The sequence below is a fragment of the Schistocerca piceifrons genome, chromosome 3 (assembly GCF_021461385.2).
Source record: "Schistocerca piceifrons isolate TAMUIC-IGC-003096 chromosome 3, iqSchPice1.1, whole genome shotgun sequence".
NCBI classification, from domain to species: domain Eukaryota; kingdom Metazoa; phylum Arthropoda; class Insecta; order Orthoptera; family Acrididae; genus Schistocerca; species Schistocerca piceifrons.
The window spans coordinates 621,461,302-621,477,970 of record NC_060140.1 but is presented as its reverse complement, the minus strand read 5'-3'; the positions used below and the strand labels follow the sequence as shown (position 1 = coordinate 621,477,970).

Below are 16,669 nucleotides of genomic sequence, written 5' to 3'. Positions count from 1 at the left end.
ACAGTCCAGGTAATTCATAATCCGTTTTAAGAAAATCTAGTTTTTCACACATCTCAGTGCTCTTGATGTCATATCTCCTGAACCATATGCAATGATAAGCAGATACATTCAGTGGTATATATGTATAGTGTCTGCAAAATGTGTTGTGAAAAGTATTAGTGCAAAAGAATTGATAAATTAAAATGCTTCTCAACTGCCTCTGTGGCTAATGTCACTAATGCTCGCTTGTGCAGTGGCACTTGACCTGGGGGTAAGCCTGTTGGAATTCTGGTGGTGGAAAAAATTTTCACTGCCTGTATTTGGCCAGTAAGGGGAGGAGAAGTGGTGGCATGAAGTTCCTGATCACCAGACTTTGTGCAAATATCCTTGTTTAAGTACCAAACCTCTATTCCATGTGTCATGAAGTGAAGGCATGTGACACTGTTGATGGTGATCCATCCATCAGATGAGAACATTAAGCTTGGCAGCCCCCTTGCTGCTACTTGTGTGGAGTAGGCTAAGTGCTGGCTGCCACAGGGTGTCACCCTGTCCCTTCTCTCATAATCATCATCATTATCATCATCCAACACAAATTCACTTTACACAACTTAGCTTGCCAAAGCCATTAGGGGTATTCCTGAATATTTACTCTGAAGACACTGTAAAAATTGTCGATCTCTGCAAAAGCTCTCTATTGGAGAAGTCTTTTATGCACAAAATGATGTATGTACAAGCAGTAACCCACAGAGAATGGTAAGGATCAAGGTGATGTTAAAATGACGTATTTATATGTATCAGAAACACTTTATGATGTTCCAAGAAGAGCAGTCCTCCGTTCAAACCCATGAAACGTGCTCTTATTATTCCTGAAATAACTCACGTGAGTGCAGAAAAAATAAGGATGTAATGAAGGTCATACATTTCTTTACTATTCCATAGGATGTAGCAAGTTTCTACAGTGATATACTCTCTGCAAGTGGTGAAGAGTATCAAGATCATGACATTTCACGGAGTATTTATGAGGATGAAGGGATCCCTGAAGTTGTGTAGAAGAGAAAAAAGAAATATTATCTTAAAACTTTAATGTAAAAAACAGGCATTCAATATTCAAGTATCACTAATCTAGTCTGACCATAAAGCAAGTTTTAAAAAACAAGACTGTTTTTCTACTCCCAGCAATTGATAAACAATAAAAACTTTGTGTATATGCAAAGACTATATTAAAACATATTCAGAACTGTACAAAAGTTGCTAAATGTAAAAAATTTTTCCCTCTTAACTTGATTCTTAACTAAATGTGTCTCCTGTAAAATTTTATTTCTTTGCATGAAGTGAGTTTTGCACAAATGATCCTCAATTTTGCTCATACATTTACCAGTATATGGCAATACCATATGCAAAATTTGTTGCGAATAGAGTTATTGGTAAAGAAGTAATAAATTATAAGATCAAGGCTGATGCAGCAGTTTTAGTGCACAAACAGTGAAAATGTAGCAATCAGTAAACTTTTTTCCCTTCATCGTTTTATGGGTGCTGTAAGCAAGAAAAAGTTTCATAAAGTTTTGAAATTACATTTAAAGTTTGTTCCAAATAACGAAGTGCTCTTATTCTCAAATATTGGATGAATACAGTCTGTTTATTTGCACACCATCGTGTTATGCTTCTTTTTCATCTCTACTCCCAACCCCTTTGGGAGGTAGGGGTTCTTATCCCAACCATGTTTCTTTCAAGATAGCAAGTAACAGGTGTACAAAGTTTGGCTGAAATCAGCAGCTCAGGAGTAGTTGTTGAACACACGTATATACCTTCTTAAAAGGCAGTCAGATTTGGGCTCTAGGATGTAAATTCCACTGGAACTAGTATGTGTATTATACAGATTTGGCATTTTCATAATATAAACTCTGACAGTGTTCTGTATAAGTTTTCACATACGCTCTGTTCGAAGTGTAAGATAAAAAACAGGAGCTAAACTGTTTAAGAGGAGTAGTACGATCTTAACAGCCCCCTTTACCAACAATGCAGTTGCTTTTTTCCTACCATACTTACATAAAGTAATACAGAAGTGATTCTCATAATTATTAGTGTGAACAGATTAGCACTAGTTGTAACTTATTGTTAGCATACTTTTCAGATGTGGCCTGCAGTAGCTGCTTCTATCTTGATGTATAGTCTGACTCATCCCACATCCCTGAATTCTCTCCATCATGATGAGATTTCTTGAACATAATAAGTGATTGACTGAATTTGACCTTGGAAAAAGTGTGCATATTTATCTTATTAACAAGGGCACTGTCTGCCCAGGCAGAGGAAAGAACCCATCAGCTGAAATTTTCGGTGTGTTCCCTACAGACCTTAAGTTTACAACACGTGCCTTTCCAAAGAGACTCTCCATAAAGATTACCCAAGTCTTCATTTTGCCAGAATTTTTAAAAACAAGGAATCAAAGTATATTGATATTTTTCTGGTGGTTCCAGAATGGTTTTGTGGTTCTGTTGATATGTTGTGATACGTTTCCATACACAAAGCAATTTCTTCAACTCACAACAACAAAAAAAACAGAAGTTTTTTTTGTTACATTTTTCAGCACTTTTACTGTATGTTTGTGTAATTTCTGTTCACAAAAACAACTTCAATGTTAACTATTACAGCTAATATCACAATAAATTCTGGAGCAGAAGCAGTGTGAAAATTCCAAGATCTGACTCAGTATTACTGATTTTTACATATTTTCAATAGCTGTAGTACTATTTCTTTTCATTGATTTTTATCATCAGTACAACAACTGAAAGTCAGCTGACAGACAGACAGACATTTCACAAGACATAATTTTCTTCACAGTTAAGGCCAAAGAAAATCAAGCAAATACCCACTTAAATTAATGTACCACAGGAAATACAGGTCAAGAAATCCATCAAGTTCATTCTTCTCTGTCATTTCCTATTAATCTGCATGGTATTGCTTCTATACACAGTTTTTGCACAGTAAAGAAATAACATAACTGGGAACTCTAAGTCCATTTACCACTTGAAATAATGAATGGAGTACTAAGTGAAAAAAGTATTTGAATATGATATCACCTGTTTGCAAGGGAACATTAGAAATTGGATGCAATTTGAATATAATGTCAAACCATGACTTTTATGCTTTACATATGAATATTAAAGCCCATAAGCTCTTTATCAATCAGGGAAATAACATATGCCTTATTGTATGATTCTTTAGTCAGTAAACTTATTTCTATTTCTCTTTCCAATTTGCATCTTATATTTCTACTGCATTTTGCACCACTTCTGGTTTTAAGACAGCTCTCCCTCATGTATTTCTTTAGTTTTATTTATTTATTTAATCTGAAATAAATATAGTACATGCTTACCTCCACTCTTGTCTTCCCAGGCACTGGAACTGGTGCACTCAGTAACCGCAGGATCCATGTTTCAATTTCACGTACATCATGTAAAACAATAGATGGTGTACCATCATAGGCCCTACCAGTCAGCACACTCCACACTGAATCCCTGCCAAAATCATAACAACGTTAGTGAATAAAATGATGTGCTTCAACACAGAGCAGGCTAAGAAAGAATCATGGTGGTTGTTTGAAAGCTGAACATCAGGCTAAAAAATGAAAGCTGAAAATTTACCATGATCCACTTGCAGTTTAGATACTGAATGGCTGCAAACAGTTTACAAATGTACAAATAATACTAATTAAATATTACTGCAGAAAAAACTGCAACCAACCACATTCTTTCCACAGTGAAATAAACCATTTATTCAAAAAATGTGTCTGGTTGAGCATTGCTTCAGCAATATTTATGAAACAACTGCAGTGTCTTGAATCATTATAGCTCAAATAATAAATGAGAAATTAATACAGAGTGATGGGCAACATAAACCTCTGAAGCCCTAAGTAAGTAAATCTCATCAACAAATTAACACAATAGGGATAAGCCTATAGTAAGAAACAGAAAATCAGGTAAGCTAGTTTAACTACAAACAGTAGAAAACCCAGCTTTGAATATCAACAATGTTATGAAAAGGACAAATTGCTACTCACTGTAAAGATGACAGCGTGAGTTGCAGGCACAACAAAAAGACTGTTACGTACAGGTTTTGGACAAAAGCTTCTATGTAATAGTGTTTTCATTGTGCCTGTCTGAAACTTAAAGTGTCATCTTTACAGTGATTAGCAGTCTATCCTTTTCATAATATTGTTCACATATCAAATACAGTACTTGAAATCTTGTCACTAGAAATATTTATTTAATTTTATAAATAAAGAAAATGGAGACATACTGTCAACAGTAAATAAATTCACCCCATCTGAAGCCAAATGCACTAGTTTCATGTTTGATGAATGAACTATACAGATGATACAATACACTACAATACAACCAATACCATATGTAAAATTATCACACAGAAACTAAAATATAATGAGCTATGTTGAACAGAATGAACTCCTCAATGCCAACCAGCATGGATTTCAAAAACATTGATCACGTGAAACCCAACTCGCACTTTTCTCACAAGACATACTGAAAGCTTAGGATCAAGGCAATCAGGTAGATGCTGTATTTCTTGATTTCCAACAAGCATTTGACTCAGCAACACACCTATGCTTATTTTCAAAAGTATGATCATATGGAATATCAAGAGAAATTTGTGACTGGATTGGGGAATTTTTGATAGGGAGGACGCAGCATGTTATCTTGGATGGAGAGTCATCATGAGATGTAGAAGTAACTTCAGGTGTGACCCAGGGAAGTGTGTTGGGACCATTGCTGTTCATCTTGTGTATTAATGATCTTGCAAAGAATATTAATAGTAAAATGAGGCTTTTTGCAGATGATGCAGTTATCTATAATGAAGTACTACCTGAGAGAAGCTGCATAAACATTGTCAGATTTTGACTGGATTTCAGAGTGGTGCAAAGATTGGCAACTTTAAATTCTCAGAAATGCACAATTGTGCACTTCACAAAACAAAACAAAAAACATATTATCCTGGGGGTGGCATTTTGTAGGAATATGAAATGAAATGATCACATAGGTTCAGTCATGGGTAAAGCAGGTGGCAGCCTTTGGTTTATTGGTAGGATATTGGGAAGTGCAACCAATCTACAAAGGAGATTGCTTACAAATCACTCATACGATCAGTTCCATAATACTATCAAGTGTTTGGGATCTGTACCAGATAGGACTAACAGTGGATATTGAACGTTTACAGAGAAGTGCAGCATGAATGGTCACAGGTTTCTTTCTTCCATGGAAGAGTGTCATAGAGATACTGAAGAAACTGAACTGGAAGACTCTTGAAGATAGATGTGAAGTACCATGAGAAAGTCTATTAACAAAGTTTCAAGAACAGGCTTTAAATGGTTACTCACAGAATATACTACAACCTGCTACGTATTGTTCACATAGCGGTCATGAGGATAAGTTTAGAATAATTACACAGAGGCATTCAAACAATCATTCTTCCTACGCTCTCCACACATGACTGGAACAGGAAGAAACCCTAATAACTGGTACCATGAGATGTACCCTCTGCCATGCACTTCATTGTGGTTTGCAGAGTGTAGATGTAGATGTAGATTATAATCAGTTTCTCCACCATGTTTCAGCACTGCATACAAATGTTTTTATTTTATCTTTATTTTTCAATTCCACTCTGTGAAAATCAGCAACACTGTTAGTGACAATGCATGGTCTTCCTGTGCTGGAAATTGGTATAAGATTTTTATTATTTCACAATATGATATGTATTTTCCATGTGACAATTCAAATTATGCAGAGGTTTCAATTTTTACTTAAAAGTAAAAGTATGAGATGGTCAAAAAGGGTAAAGTGAAAGGTAAGTGTAATGCTGTTGGTAAGCACAGAACATCTGTAACTATTCTAGCAATCAGCTTCATCTCCAGACAATACAAAGAAATAATGTTTTACTACTACTGAATGCCATTATGAATTATGTACATCTATATTTACATCTACATGGTTACTCTGCAATTCACACTTATGTGCCTGGCAGAGGGTTCAGCGAACCATTTTCATACTACTTTTCTACCATTCAACTCTCGAATGGCACTTGGGAAAAAGGAACACCTAAATCTTTCCGTTTGAGCTCTGATTTCTCTTATTTTATTATGATGATCATTTCTCCCTACGTAGGTGGGTGTCAACGAAATGTTTACACATTCGGAAGAGAAAGTTGGTGATTGAAATTTTGTAAATAGATCTCGCCACAAAGAAAACCACCTTTGTTTCAGTGAGAGCCACTGCAACTCACGTATCATATCAGTGACACTCTCATCCCTATTGCGCAATAACACGAAATGAGCTGCCCTTCTTTGCACTTTTTAGATGTCCTCCGTCAATTGTACCTGGTAAGGATCCCATATTGCGCAGAAATATACCAGTACAAGACGTACAAGTGTAATGTAGGCTGTCTCTGTAGTGGGTTTGTCCCATCTTCTAAATGTTCTGCCAACAAAACGCAGTCTTTGTTTCGCCTTCCCCACTATATTATCTATGTGGTCTTTCCAATTTAAGTTGCCTGTAATTGTAATTCCTAGGTATTTAGATGAACTGACAGCCCTTAGATTTGTACGATTTATCTTATACCCAAAATTTATCGGATTCGTTTTAGTACCCATGTGGATGACCTCGCACTTTTCTTTGTTTAGTGCCAGTTGCCACTTTTTGCACGATACAAAAATTCTATCTAGATCTTTTTGTAATTGGAATTGATCATATGATGATTTTAGTAGACGGTAAATTACAGCATCATCTGAAAACAACCTAAGGGGGCTGCTCAGATTATCACCTAGATCATTTATAAAAATCAGGAACAGCAGTGGGCCGATGGTACTACCTTTTGGAACACCAGATATCACTTCTGTTCTACTCGATGATTTACTGTCTACCACTATGAACTGTGACCTCTCTGAGAGGAAATCATGAATCCAGTCACACAACTGAGACGATACCCCATATGCACGCAATTTGATTAATAGTCACTTGTGAGGAATGGTATCAAAAGCCTTCTGGAAATCTAGGAATATGGAATCGATCTGAGATCCCTTGTCCACAGCACTCATTACTTCATAGGAATAAAGAACTAGCCGTGTAGCATAAGAGTGATATTTTCTGAATCCGTGTTGGTTATGTATCAATAAGTCATTTTCTTCAAGGTGATTCATAATGTTCAAGTACAGTATATGCTCCAAAATCCTACCGCAAATTGAGGTCAGTGGTATGGGTCTGTAATTCAGTGGGTTACTCCTAATTCCTTTCTTGAATATTGGTGTGACCTGTGCTACTTTCCAGTCTTTAGGAACAGATCTTTCGTCAAGTGAGCAGTTGTAAATTATTGCTAAGAAAGGTGCTATTGTGTCTGCATACTCTGAGAGGAACCCGATTTGTATACCATCTGGACCAGAAGACTTGCCTTTTTTAAGTGATTTCAGTTGTTTCGCAACACCTAAGATATCTACTTCTATGTCACTCATACTAACAGCCTGTTCTGGTTTCGAATTCTGGAATATTTACTTCATCTTCTTTCGTGAAGGAATTATGGAAAACTGTATTTAGTAACTCCGAATTTGTGGCACCATCATCGGTAAAATTTCCACCGCTACCGCGCAGTGATGGTATTGACAGTTTTTTGCCACTGGTGTACTTTACATATGACCAGAATCTCTTTGGGTTTTCTACCATATTTTGAGACAATATTTCATTGTGAAAACTATTAAAAGCATCTCGCATTGACGTCCACACTAAATTTCAAGCTTCCTTCAAACTTAGCCAGTCTTGAGGCTTTTGCTTTCTTCTGAATTTGGCATGCTTCTTTCATTGCTTCTGTGACAGTGTTCTGACATGTTTTATGTACCATGGTGGATCATTCCCATCTCTTATTAACTTATGTGGTATGAATCTATCAATTGCTGTCAATACTGTATCTATGAATTTGAGCCATATCTGGTCTACACTTACATAATTAGCTTGGAAGGAATAGAGACTATCTCTTAGGAAGACATCTGCTGTTTTAAATAGATGAATTTTGTGTTTATTTTTAGTGGTTTTGGTTGATATGGTTTTAAGCCTTGCTACAATGACCTTGTGTTCACTAATCCCTGTATCTGTCATGACGCTCTCTATTAGATCAGGATTATTTGTGGCTAAGAGGTCAAGTGTGTTTTCACAATTAATTACAATTTGTGTGGGCTCATGAACTAATTGTTCAAAGTAATACTCAGAGAAAGCATTTAGTACAATTTCAAAAGATGTTTTCTGTCTACCACCGGCTTTGAACATGTATTTTCGCCAACAAATCGAGGGTAGATTGAAGTCTCCAACAATTATAACTGTATGAGTGGGGTACTTATTTGTAATGAGATTCAAGTTTTCTTTGAAGCGTTCAGCTATTATATCATCTGAGTCGGGGGTCAGTAGAAGGAGCCAATTATTATTTTGGCATGATTGTTGAGTATAACGTCTACCCATAGTAATTCGCATGAACTTTCTACTTTAACTTCACTACAAAATAAACTACTACCAACAAACACAAACACACCACCACCTACTTTATTTAATCTATCCTTTCTTAACATGGTTTGTGCCTCTGTACAAATTTCGGCAGAAATTATCTCCAGCTTTAGCCATCTTTCTGTTCCTACAACGATTTCAGCTTCAGTGATTTGTATCAGCGCTTTTTCATCACAGCTACGACAATTTACAACTACAATACCAACTGTTGCTTGGTTGAATCTCATCGTTTCTTCGCCCTGTACCCTTTGAGATTCGAGCCCTTTTTGATCTTTCCCAAGACTGTTTAACCTAAAAAACCGCCCAGTCCATGCCACACAGTCCCTGCTACCCCCGTAGCAGCCTCCTGTGTGTAGTGGACACCTGACCTATTTAGCGGAACCCGAAACCCCACCACCCTATGGCGCAAGTCGAAGAATCTGCAGCCTACACGATTGCAGAACTGTCTCAGCCTTGATTCAGACCCTCCACTCGGCTCTGTACCAAAGGTCTGCAACTGGAAGGACCCTTTCCACATCTCACATCTTGGATGACTCCCCCCCCTCGGTATGCACACAGAGTGAACACTGGCTTTCTTCCCATCCTTAGCTGCCATACCCCTAAGCGGCTCCATCACCTGCCTAATGCTCCCAATGACAAGTAATCCCACCCTCTGCACTTGTCCGGACCTCTCAGAAAGACCGACCACTGCCGCAACAGGAGAGGCCACCCTTGCTGGCTCAGAAGTACTTTCAGCAGTGGGCAGCACCTCAAACCTGTTACGGAGGTGTAAGGGTACAGCCTTGTGGCCAGCACCAACTTTCGCATTCCACCCAGGGATTCGCAACCCAGCCACAGTTAGCCAGTCACCATCAGGCAAGTGTCGAGCTGCAGGGACGTCTGAATCCAAGGGCACAGTGGCATCAGAGATGCCAGGCAATGCTACAGGATTCGGAGGCACCACAGTGCTCACCTCGGATGTCCCAATGTTACCGTGGCCCAGGGCAACAGCCTGGAGCCTGTCGACCATGGTCAACACAGCTTCCAGCTATTTACGGATGGTGGCCAATTCCCGCTGAATCTGTACACAACAGGCACAGTCCTTATCCATCCCTAACAATTTTTTTCGTCTCTTTTATCTCACAAGCCATTCAAAACAAAAAGATGACTGGTGACTACACAATTTACACTATACGGGAACTAAAACGCGATGCTACAACTCTCAAATACTATAATACACCCAAAATTTGTGAATTAAACTATGCAAGTACCCAAAAACATGCAAAGAAATTAAGAATTAAACTATGAAGCAAATAAGTGAGCTAGGAGTACGACTTTCTGCTGGCTGCTTCTTATCCGATGGCAGCAGGGGGCGCTCTGGCTGTGACCGACCGACACTGACCATTCAAAACAAAAACAGATGACTGTTGACTAAGCGAATTTACAGTATTCAGGTACTAAAACGTGGTGCTACAACTCTCAAATACTATAATACACCCGAAATAGGCATACAATGGGCAGCTGCACAATAATATAATGATAGACAAAGACAATTTACTTAGTGTATGTTACAAAATATGTCACAGTATTGTCCCTATGGCAAATGGAACAGAAATATTAACAAATGTAATAAGAGCAGACAGTGTAAAACAGTTTCAGTCATCTGGTTATTAATTTCCTGTTTTAACTTTTTAGGCCTCTCAGTTCGACAGACTGTAAAACAGTGCTGTGAGAGAGGAACCCTCAAAATAAAAAGTTGATGTCATTATAGCCACAGATTATTACTGAGAGAAATGTCTTATTGTTTAGAGAGATATAAGCTGAATAAAAAATTTTAGTCAGTTAAAACTTTCCTCAGAAAGTACTGGTCTCACAGCATTACAGGAGAGATACTGACAAATATACAGAGAACACAGAGAAACTAATGTAAAGTTACAATTTAGAAATTCATTGAAAGTGTGGGGTGAGGCACTAAACTTGCAATTGCACTGTCATAAAAGATAGGTATACTAGGTGGAGGAGAAAAGTAATGAAACTGACTTTTTATCTACCAAAGTTTTTTTAACAACATTATTGTCCCTCTCAAAGTAGTTCCCTCTGGCTCCGATACACTGGTAGAGTCGTTGTTCCCAGTCTTGGTATCAGTGCCGAAAAGCTTCAACTGGTAAGACATTTAACACGTCAGCCACATTTTTTTGAATGTACTCAAGGGTCTCAAAATGACATCCTTTTAAAACATTTCTCAATTTTGGGAAAAGGAAAAAGTCCAAGGACTCAGGTACACCAATGCCTTTTGAGGTCAAAACTTCTGTGATGGAAATGGGAGATGAACACATCAGTCTATGTAATCAGAACAACACAGTGTTGCCAGATCACTTGCAGTGTTATCAGTCTCGTTACTTCTCTCACACGCCTTGTATGAGCTCAAATCCTTTTTTGGACCCAATTCAAAACTTTCATAAATGATGAATGCTGCATACACTATCCCAAGTGTAAAAAATCTAATCAAAGGCCAAATATATTAACACAGAATAGTCATCTTTACATGCTGACCAAAAAATATTGGACTGCAAGTTCATTTAAAAATTGTATTATGTGTCTTGAATGAGACTTAATTATGGGGGAACTTGTTTTTATAGTGTAAAAATGAAAAGAGTATATGGTCCTACCAAAGAAACAATGACTAACAAACAAATTTCACCAAAAGCTGTTGAACTTGTCTAACCCTTTCAAGTTCAATCAAACCTAAAGAAATTAGATATTATAGACAAAATTTATGATAGTGGAATTTGATCTATATAACTAACAGTTATCTTGTCATTGATGTTCGAACTGCTGACATCAACTACAAATTAAGTCACATAAATCACATTTCCAACTACAGTCAGGTGTAGAAATGCTTGTAGCAAATAAGTGTGATTACTGGTTGTGGGCATCTAACAGGTATAATAAACTGTCTAGACATGTGGAATATAATCATTATTTTCATGCTGGACAAAAAGCAAGTTAATAGCACATATAAAAGTTCATATGAGTAATATAGTTTTAGACATAAAGTGTTACATTGTATAGCATATGGTAATAAAAATTCAATTTATTTTTACTGAAGATACAGCTTGAACCCTACCTCACAACTTAGATAGTTGTAGCATGTTCATGACATTTACTCTGTCAAGTGTACACTCTGCACACCACAGTGTATGGGTTAAAAATAACAGACAATAATATATTTAACATGGAGCTTAGTTCACTGAAAGATAGCTCTTTACTCTTCTGGTGGAAAAGTATTATTATTCGGTTGAAAAATCCATTGAGGATGGTTTCCCAATATGAAAACACACACACACACAACACACACATTATAAAAATGGATGTAAGAATAAATGTATGTATGTATGTTTGTATGTATGTATCTGTATATTGTGTATGTGTATATGTTCCACATCTACACCGCTGGACTGATTTCAACCAAACTTGGTACACATATCACTCAGTGTCAGGAAAGAACTGCTGTGAGGGTAAGAAACACATATCTATTGAAGTGGTGTATGTCAAGTTGCAAAAGAAGTGCAGACCACAACACACAATTTATTCATGCATTATTTGAGAATGAGACTGCTTACTGGCTTGCAACAACCTTTACACATTATTTCAAACTGTTACAAAACTCTTTCTTTCTAATAAGTCCCACAAAATAATGAAAGGAGAAATGTTTATTGTTTACTACATATTTGCTGTTCAGGCATGACATTTTGATCTAATTCTTTACTACCAACTGCAATCACAACACATTTTTCAGACTATTGGCATACACCACTCAATGTATCAGCAAAATTATGTGTACGTGTGACACATATTTCAAGAGGTATGATGTAATAAACACTGAGATACATGAAAAACTCATGCATCATGTTTAAATTTTTTACTCCTTTCTTACTAACTGTAATCATGATACATTTCACAGACAGTATTCATATATACTGCTAAATGTGCACACAAAATTCTATCATTGTATGGCACATTGTTCAGGAGGTACGATATCATCAGCATTGATATGCGTGAAAACAAAACTGCAGTTCAAAATTTGCTAGAGATACACATGAACTATGTGCACAAATATATGTGAAATAGGTTAAACATATTTTAAATACATGTGACTTGTGCACATACAGAGCAAAGCCACAGGTAAAAAGGCCCTCGAAACCCCTGGATCTATCTCAATATGCCACTTATTACATGGAAAAAAAAATACGGGTTGGGTAAGAATTCAGCCATCTCCTATTGGGGTGATAGTGATGGACAGACAGTGAGTGGGAAGGGGGAGATGGACACAGATAGGGTCTAGGAGGAGATGGACACAGATAAGGTGAAGGAGGAGATGGACAGAAAAAGAGGAAAGGAGAAATGGACAGAGAGAGGGGTAGGAGGGATAGATACAGAAATGAAAGAGGAGGAGAAAGACAGAGAAGAGGAGGAAGAAGAACTGGACAGAGGAAGGGCAGGAGGGAGAGGTGGACAGATAGAAGAGAAGGAGGAAATGGATAGATAAAAGGAAGAGATGGACTGAGAAAGGGAAGAGATGGCCAGAGAAAGGGGAAAGGAGGAGATGGAAAGAGAAAGAGGATGAGATGGATAGGGAGAGGTGGGGGAGGAGGAAATGGACAGAGAGAGGGGGATGAGGAGATGGACACGGAGAAGGGGGAGGAGGAGATGGACACAGAGAAGATTGAATACATATACACAAATCAAAATGTTTGAAAACTGTATGTAATGTGATGAATAAATTACATTTTACATTTTACGCTTTCTTCCCCATAGCAGGTAAGAGCTCTACATAATGAAAGCTACCTTGTATCCTAAACTTATTCCAGGTTTCTATCATCTTATTCCCTATCCATGCCTGAATAAGTTTTTCTCTAACAGATAGAGACTTCATACAATTACCAGTTACTTAAATGTAAAACAGACGTGCATTGTGTGAACTCATTTTGAGGTGTAACATCTCGATTTTAGAATGAGATGCGCCATGTCCTCAACTGCAAATGGCCGATGAAAGATATTCATGGGTTAAGGTAATTAGTAAGTAGGCAGCAACCCACTTTTCGCAGGTTTCTGATAATTTGTGCAGATCAGAGCTGTATTAATCCTTTGTTATCAGCGATGACGGCTTTGGACTGGCGCTTCTACCTGCTCAGTGGAGTTGTATCCTCTGTGGGGCCACAAGTGAAAGGCAAGTAGTGCATGTGACCTCCATCACATCAAAGAAATGATCGCTGAAAGACAACTGATGTTCAGATTTTACTATAAAATTGATCAGAGTCTCTTCTGAGACATGCTCGTTCAAACATCTAGCCGGGATTTTACACCTATGTAGTCTATCAATAAGAAGAAGTTAGGATTGTATGTTCTAGGAAATATGAAGTTGAATTTCCTTGTGTGTGTTATTTGACCAGACAATAAAAAAAGTCTTTTTCAGCATCATCGAAGCTGTGGATCGAAGTCCATGGAGGAGAAGCTGGTTCACAGATCAAGGGTACTGCATAACAGGACCCTTGCAGCACTGATACTGTACAGTGACCAACAGATAACGTAAGAGAACTGGAAAATCCAGTAAATTACAAGAGTTGCATATCAACTACTGGACTGTTTCAATGTCCACTCCTATCACCCCCAATGGGAAAATGAACCACAAAACATGCCAATTACTGTAATTTTAGAATGATCTTTTTTGGCTGTCATAATTGTTTTTCAAAGAGTTAAACAATGGGAAAGTACTTGATCAGAGTGATCAATGTGTGACTTTCCATTACTGTAATCACTGATTTTATTAGACTCTGACTGCAAAGCTTGACATTTCACCAACTTACATGTTTGAAATAGTGACTTCTATTATGCCGATTCAGTTGCAAAAACTACACAGCTGTTTCTTTCAAATACCACCTTACGTTTCTTCAGTTTCCACGTAACTGACAGTTTTGGTTTATATCTTCTATTGTTACATCACAATCCATAACTTAGAAACAGTTTTGTCACAGCTACAAAGTAATAGAAAATGCTCATATGCTTTGTTCGAGTAGGTTTCGATCAGATGTAAAACAAAATCCAGATGCATCACCATCTCTGCCTTTTCCCCTGACTTGCCACAGTTGATTTTTATTTTGAGTTCCATATACTGTATACCAGTACCTCCGAATTCAAGGCGAGGTTTTTCCCCAAACTTTCATGCCCAGAAGTCGGGGGTCATTTTACATTCACAGCACATCATGCGGAATTTCTTTACCAAATACAACCTCAAGCTTTCAGTAATCTTTAACTCTACTCTGTGGCATACCTACTGCTTTAACCGTGAACGTATGGTGTGCTTTGAGCATTGTTGTTCAATAGCAGGAAGTGTTTGTCACAACAATTTTTTCTTTTATCTGTTGCTGTTTGACTACAGAGGTCCCCCTTCTAAAATGTGTAGTTCAATATTTAATGGAACATTGTAGTTAAACATCAAATTTTTCAACATGATGCATGCATTACTATGGTAGAAATTTGAAAATTGTGGTTGTTGGCATGAAAAAGCAACAAACAATTGGGTGGCTTCGAGGAAGTATGAAGTCACAGAAGCTAATGTTTGGAGATGGTGAAAGGACAAAGGATATCTGAAAAATGCAAAGCCAATTAGGAAGTTTCAAAAATACTTGAATGCAGGTAGTGGCATTTGTGTACAAGAAACTTAAAGAAGGAATAGCAGTTTCCCATGACGTCATACAAAATAAAGCATGTGAATTGGTACAGGAACGTTGTGTCTAACTTAAAGCCAGCACTAGGTGGTGCACAAGCATCATGCGACACAATGGACTTGTGCTGTGATGTTGAACATCCCTTTCTCTGCATCTTCCAGCATCGCATCTAGAAAAGTTAGTTGATATCAGTGATGCATTAGGAGATTGAGAAAAGAACATGCTTACCTCTTATGGCAAATTGGAAACACTGACAAGAATCCTGTTCACTTTGGTATGCGATCCAGTACCAAGGTTGAAGAGGAAGGGGCAATGAGACATCACAAAGGAACAAAGCTGTGACCCTGTATCACCCTCAATCGTAAAATTATGCCAAAGGGAAAGTGCCACCTGGTGCCATATTTTGTTGCAACTGAAAAGGATAGATTGTTATAGATTGGCTCCACACAGTCTGGAGGATGAGACCAGGTGCTCCTGTAAAGAATCGTGGAATTCTGACCCTGGACGTTTTGAAGGGGTATCTGACACTAGCAGTGAAGGCAAAAATCTTGAAATTAAACACAGATCTTGTCGTCATTCCGGGATGTGTGACTTCGCAACTAAAAATGTTAGATGGAGTGGTGAAGAAGCCATTGAAAGACCATCTGAAGCAGCTGTTGGTTATCAGGAAGTTGATGAAGGTTCAGTATCTCTAATTGCATAATGGATCCAGACTGCTTGGACACCCATATCCAGTGCATGAATTGTGAACTTGTTTTAGGAAGTACTGTGCAACAAATGCATTAGATGTGAATGAAGATCATCTGCTTTGGGAAGAAATGCAAGATAACCATGGCAGTGACACTGACATTGCATATTCTGTGGACCATTCCAGTGAGGAGGACTAAGACGCATCTGTATCTGACTAGAAGACCTTTATATGATTTTATTTTCTGTGTATTGGTACTTTCACTGTCTCCTTCAGTTACTTAAATAAGATAAGCATTTGTAAGTTTTCCAAATAAACCTAGTATGTGTATACATGTTTTTCTGTAATTGCTTGTTAAACAAAAGGGATCATCCTGCATTCAGAGTAATCTTAGATTCGGAGATATTCAGTAATTGGATTAACAAAGTTTATATAGAGTTTTTAGTTTGTCAGTGAAGAGATTCTTGTATGAAATGTGATTATGTATCATACTGCTATTGAAACAGTCAACATCTGGTCTAATTTCATAGATACAGTCATTCAGTTGCAATGTTTTGTCTGAGAAGTGAAGATATTTCAGCAACAGCTGAAATTTATTCCTACCCATAATAGAGTGCCACAGTGTGGCAGTGTAAACTTTCAATTAATGTTCACAATTTTTGAAATCTTATTTCTACCCTTCCTTCTCATTGAATACAAGTACTGGTGGGTCTTGGGATGTTTAACTGCACACATCACTATCATCT

The 16,669-nt window shown here is 37.5% G+C and overlaps 1 protein-coding gene across 1 annotated transcript in view; it reads right to left on the bottom strand.

Annotated features, from left to right (window-relative positions):
* Positions 1–16,669, bottom strand: part of LOC124788082 (MAP kinase-activating death domain protein) — a 593,942-nt gene that overhangs the window by 489,455 nt on the left and 87,818 nt on the right. The window contains exon 6 of the mRNA XM_047255179.1: positions 3,353–3,494. Within this exon, the coding sequence (XP_047111135.1) occupies positions 3,353–3,494 (142 nt within the window). The remainder of the gene's footprint in view (positions 1–3,352; positions 3,495–16,669) is intronic.